The 6,519-nt window shown below is 29.6% G+C and overlaps 1 protein-coding gene across 1 annotated transcript in view; it reads right to left on the bottom strand.

Annotated features, from left to right (window-relative positions):
• LOC149131005 (E3 ubiquitin-protein ligase MIB2-like) overlaps positions 1–6,162 on the bottom strand; it is a 34,696-nt gene extending 28,534 nt beyond the window's left edge. Inside the window, exons 1-2 of the mRNA XM_089343052.1 lie at positions 6,020–6,162; positions 1,260–1,402 (exon numbers count right to left, since the gene is read on the bottom strand). Of these exons, the coding sequence (XP_089199178.1) occupies positions 1,260–1,379 (120 nt within the window). The 5' untranslated portion in view covers positions 1,380–1,402; positions 6,020–6,162. The remainder of the gene's footprint in view (positions 1–1,259; positions 1,403–6,019) is intronic.
• Positions 6,163–6,519: the final 357 nt, after the last annotated feature.

Here is a 6,519-nt window from a genome sequence, read left to right on the forward strand (position 1 = left end):
TAAAATGCCTATTGGTAAGTAAAAATTACAATTAATTGATAAGCACTTTATTATGATAAATACTATTACTTAGCACTACAAACATAATTATAAATTATTATTATTTTAACACTTTATTGCATCGTTACTGCTTCTTTGACCAGTCCAATTTGCATAAACCACTTTTATTATTATTTATTCAACCCATGACCCATACAAAGGATTATCCCACCAAATAGGTCTTTTTAAAGTTTAGTCATTTACTTAACATCCTACGAGCTCAACCACTTCGCTTCCATGAGGCTTAATGCTCGAAAGGTGCTTTTTATGTGCCACCTCCACGGGTGCTGGTTATATGATGTGCAACCTGACATGATTCTCACCATATTCAACCTTTCCTTCTCTCTTCTTTTTATTCATTTATTTATTTTCCACACTGATGCAGCTCCATGATTCAAATCGATTTTATTACCAACTAAGGTAAATATTTTTTAGCATAATAATGGTGATACCATAGAACATTGGCAGCAGAAACAGCTGTTAGATGGGACGTAGTTTTCTGTAAATCATTAATAAATAATAACTGATGTAAATCAATTGTTGTTCATCAGAATTATCTCCATTTCCTGTTTTCTTTAAATTTTGATTCTTGATAAACTCCTGTTTATCCCTGTCTTTACCTATATTTCATGAGCATGATATGTGTGCCGATGTTTAAATATAGGTAATATACCAGAAGTATAATGGATGCCTTTATCCCTTAGATGGTTATTTTAACCTCTAACTCAGCTAACCTCTTATATATATATATATATATATATATATATATATATGTGTGTGTGTGTGTGTGTGTGTGTGTGTGTATGTGTAGTCTGTACTGCATGGGTTAGTGGTTTGGTTATTCGGCCACACCCGTAAAGTAGTGAGCCTGATTTCTGGCAGCACGTCATGTCCCCGAGCAAAACACTTTGTCCCACATTACTTTTAGTCCAATCAGCTGGCAAAAATGAGTTCTACCTGTAACTTCAAAGGACTAGCCTCGTCACATTCTATATCATGCTGAATTTCTCTGAGAAATTCATTAATGGTACACATGTCTGTGGAGTGCTCAACCACTTGTAAGTTAATTTCGCAAACAAGCTTCTCGGTTCAGTATTTCAACTGAAAAACTCATTCTCATAACTCACTCAGCACAAGCTTTTTTTGTTTTGTTATATAGTTTGTATTATATTATTTATGACCGATTTTTTAATGTAAACAAGCTAGGAAGCTACACTCACGTTTTTCATGTTGGGTCTCGCTCCGCTGTGATCTTCTTGCAACACCTTTTTTAAATCTGCATCACTAGGGGCTGACACATTTACTTGTTTGAATAATTCTAATGATATATTTATACCCATTGTTTCCACACTTTCAAATTTACCTGAAACAACAAGAAAATATAAACATTTACACACACATATACATATATATATATATATATATATATATATACATACATATATATATATATATATATATATATATATATATATATATATATATATATGTCTATATGTATACACACACACACACACACACACACACATACATATATATATATATATATATATATATATATATATATATATATATATATATATATATATATATAAAATTTAGAGAAAAACCACTATTAAATAATTCAATAATGAAGAATGTAATTCATACCCTCTAGAAAATAAATATATCATAAAAACCTTATTCTAAAAAACAATAAAATACATAAATGAATAACTAGTAAATGGTATAAAATGACTACGCACGTTTCATAGCTATATTTTCAAATAGAAAACTAATAAAACCAATTCGATTAATAATTTGATGAATAATCAAATCGATCTACAATTAAAACCATTCAAAAATATAGTCACTTGTCAGGTCTAAAATAAAATAAGAATAAGAATAATATTATTATCAGATAATAATATCTCCTTAAATTCATTAGTGCATAATAAACAAAAAGCGCTACCTATTCAATAAGTTTTAGCCTTACAAACTATCTCCCAATTTAAATTTCACATAATATTTTTAGATTTTAGCTCCCATATATATTTACTAAGGTCAGTAGGAAAAATTAAATTTCTATTCTTAAAAAATTCATATGTTGAGCCAAACGTAATTTAATTTTGTTAGAAGTCGACTCTATGTAAATAGTATTTAAATTATAACCATACATATTATTATCATCAAGCAAAGTCACTACACATTTATATACTACATCCTCCAAATTACAGTTATTATTAAATTTACATTTATTTTTATCTCTACATGTACAATTAATTACATTCTGGTCTGTATTATTATTATTGGAATAATTACTTGATTTGTTTTTGTAAAACTTATTCAGCTTAAATTTATTAAAAGAAGAAAAAATATTATTTTTAATATATGTAGTAGAGTAACCAACTCCAAAATTATCACTAGAAAAAATGTTATTATATTTTTTATTATCTTTAAGGAATACCTCAATAATATTTAAGATCTCTTTAATAATTTTTGTCTTAACTTGAACTCCGTAAGAAATAATTAACCAAATTTTGTACTTATTATTTATATTATTACATTTATTTTTCATATTATAAAATTTATTATTATCAATAAAAGAATGAAATTTAATCGTATTTTTTAGTCTACTACTATTATATTTGTTTTGTATTATCATAATCCCTGTTACTAATACTATAATTACCTAAATAAAACTTATCATAATTATTTATGTTAGGTTTATTATTATAAAAAACATAAGAATCATTTAAATTATAATCTTTTTATATTATAATTATATTTAGAATTATTAAAGAATTTAATATTATTATTAAATCTCGCCTCATAAATACATATATATACATACTAGTAGTTACACCTCTCGTTGATTGGGTATTTACCTTTACTGTTTCTCAGGCCAAGAAACTAGAAAAATGAGTATATCATATAAAAGAATGGCTTTACTCAGCCTGTATATATTATATAAGAGGAAAACAGGTAATATTTGAAGTAGAAAAAAGATGGATTTCATATACAAACTTCTGTAAACATATCATCTGTGTGATTTAGGGCTCCAAAGTTATAGCTGAGACGGTAGTTATGAAGTCATTGCAGATTTCCGATATAGAGGATATATAATGGTCATACTCTTATACTCTCTTACCATCGTGGAATACGTTCAATTTATTAAGAATGAGCTACATAAATCCTATAGGATAGCCCCATAGTCAGCACTGGATACCATCAATACCAAACAAAACTCGAAATCGACGTTCTAATAATAATGCATATGACTTGAGATGTTTGCCTTGCCTTCAGTTTGTAGTCCACTTTAATAATTATACATACATATATATATATATACTTGCAGGTATTGGTAGTGCAAATCAGAGGTGAAATCTGTGTGGGTGTTTTTTCAAAACACTGTCTGGTTTAAAAAGCTACATCAGACGCCATAAAAGGGCTAAGGTGTAGGTGCAGGAGGTGGTCAAACTCTGTGTCAGGAGTAGACAACCACTATATATATATATATATATGTGTGTGTGTGTGTGTGTGTGTGTGTGTGTGTGTGTGTGTGTGTGTGTGTGTGTGTGTATGTATATATGTATATATATGTATGTATATATATGTATGTATATATGTATATATATGTATGTATATATATGTACATATATATTTATATATATGTGTATATATATATATATGTATTTATTTATATATATATATATATATATATGTATTTATATATGTATATGTATATATATATGTGTATATATAAATGTATATATATATATATATATATATATATATATATTTATATATATATATATAAATTTAAGACATTTGAAGTAATAGCAAATGTAAAATTCAAAAATCACCTCATTTTGTATGTGTGTGTGTGTATATATATATATATATATCTGTGTGTGTGTATGTATATATACATATATATGTATATATATGTATAGATATATGTATATATATGTATATATGTGTGTGTGTATATATGTGTACATATATACATGTATGTATGTATTTGTATATATATATATATATATATATATATATATATATATATATATATATATATATATGTATGTATATATATATGTGTATATACATATATATGAGACTTTTTTCCTCAATATTCAATATCTGTACACCACACACACACACACGCACGCACATACACACACACATGTATGTATGTATGTGTGTATACATATATATATATATATATATATATATATATATATATATATATATATATATATATATATTAGGTTTGGAGGTGATGTACAGGTATTATATATTAGAAAAAACAATAAGGTACTCAGAGATCCGGATGGTTGTACATATACAGATTTTTATTGATATGTCACGTTTTTATAAATCATATATTAGCGCTTGCATCTACTCTAATATACATTCTTAATGTTCTGAGTGACGCTGTGTGAATATTGGGGTTTCCATGCTATTATTTTATAGCTCTTTTTACTGAGAAATCTGACGTCACCGTATTTGTTTATTATTTTCTTGGAATGCTTGTTGTATGCAGGTCATATTCTTAGAAACTGTTAGTTTCATTTTTACTCGCCTTTTTATCTTAAATTTTAGAGCGTAAGGGGAGACAAACACAAAGCTCGGTTTCTAAGAAAGTGTCACAGCTTCTAAGAATATGATGCAATGTAACTAAACAATAATGAGGAGGAGAAAGAGAAATTAAGTAAATATTAAACAAATAAGGTAATGCTGAATCTTGCAGCAAATGAAGCGGTGGACCAGGCGCACAGTCACCCTACCATCACTACCACCACACACACACCTAAATGACCTTTCCGATTTTTTTTTAATACCAGATACCTATGTTTTCGATGACGGACAAAACAGCTGTTCATTTTCACTTTTAGGCAGCGGGATGGGCTGGGGATCAATTTTGGAGTTTTTCATAAAAAATTTGAAATTAAAATTTGTTTTTTTTTTTTCTCATATTCTTAATCGCCGTATTTTTCCACATAGATCGAGAAAAAAAAAAATTTTCGAAAAAGAAGTTAAAAATTAAATATTTGGTGGGGAATTAAAAATTTTCAAACCATGGTTTTCTGCATGTTCAAAATCTCCATCACCAAAAACATGGAAATTCGGTGAAAAGAGAAAATCGGAAAGGTCAGTTTGGGAGTGGTGACTGTTGTACACGTCCGCCTCTCTCTCTCTCTCTCTCTCTATATATATATATATATATATATATATATATATTTATTATGATTGACCGTTGACTGAACACTATTCAATTTTTTTTCTCCGTGTTTTTCTCCTTGTCTCCGTATTCTTTCTGTTGAAGAGCGTAGCTCGAAACGTCAAAGACTTTCCGTATTCCCGAGCGTCATACTAATATATACTTTTGTTATTTACACCACCTGTCCTCGTCTGTTGTTATTTTTTGTATATTCTCCCATATATATATATATATATATATATGTATATATATATATGTGTGTGTGTGTGTGTGTGTGTGCATGCATGTATGTATGTATGTATGCATGTATGTATGTATGTATGTGTGCGTTTATTATTTGTGTCTGTGTTTTGTTCCCTCACCCATCATCGCTCGACAACCGATGTTGGTGTGTTTACGTCCCTGTAACTTAGCAGTTCGGCATAAGAGACCGTTAGAATAAGTATTAGGCTTACAAAGGATAAGGTCTGGGGTCGATTTGTTTGTCTAAAGGTGGTGCTCCAGCATGGCCGCAGTCAAATGACTGAAACAAAAGAATATATATACATATACCGAAGTAAGCACATAAATGCGAAACAAGGTGGAAAAAATCGTACTCGAATACCAGAGTAATATGCTTTATTGAAAAGCAGCAGAAAAATCACCCGCTGCTTTTCAAGAAAGTATATTTATGTACACATACGTGAATATATTAGGAAGGGCCGACAGCCGTGAAAATCATCACAAAATATTTTGCTTAAAATTAGAGGGGCTAAAAGGAGTCTTATCGAAAGTTACCTTGGTGCTGGAGTCCAGGAAATGTTCTACGGTGACTGGAAACTGGTTTTCTTCAAGGTAAAAACCTTAGATCTAATACATTAGTGAGTTCTCTTAACGTTGTGTCAGAACGTATGTTCGCATCTCCACCTATCAACTCGAATGGGAAATTTATAAGGTTACTTTGTAAGTCATGAAGTAAGAAGTTGAAAAGGAAAGCTGATAGTAGTGAGTGAAAGATGGGGGGAGGCAAAGACACGCTTGTTTATGGTCGCTGCTGTTTTTTTCTTTATTGTTGTCAGGGCGGTGGTTCTATATACTTTACACACACACTCTCTCTCTCTCTCTCTCTCGCTCTCTCTCTCTCTCTCAATCTCTCTCTCTGAATGTATAAGTGTATCTGTACGCGTATGTATATACATACATACATATATGTGTGTGTCTGTGTGTCTGTGTGTATCTATGTGTGCCGGTGTTCGTCCCCCATCACCCCTTGACAACCGGTGCTGGTGTGTTTATGC

The sequence above is a fragment of the Octopus bimaculoides genome, chromosome 26 (genome assembly GCF_046866305.1).
Source record: "Octopus bimaculoides isolate indiv1 chromosome 26, ASM4686630v1, whole genome shotgun sequence".
NCBI lineage: Eukaryota > Metazoa > Mollusca > Cephalopoda > Octopoda > Octopodidae > Octopus > Octopus bimaculoides.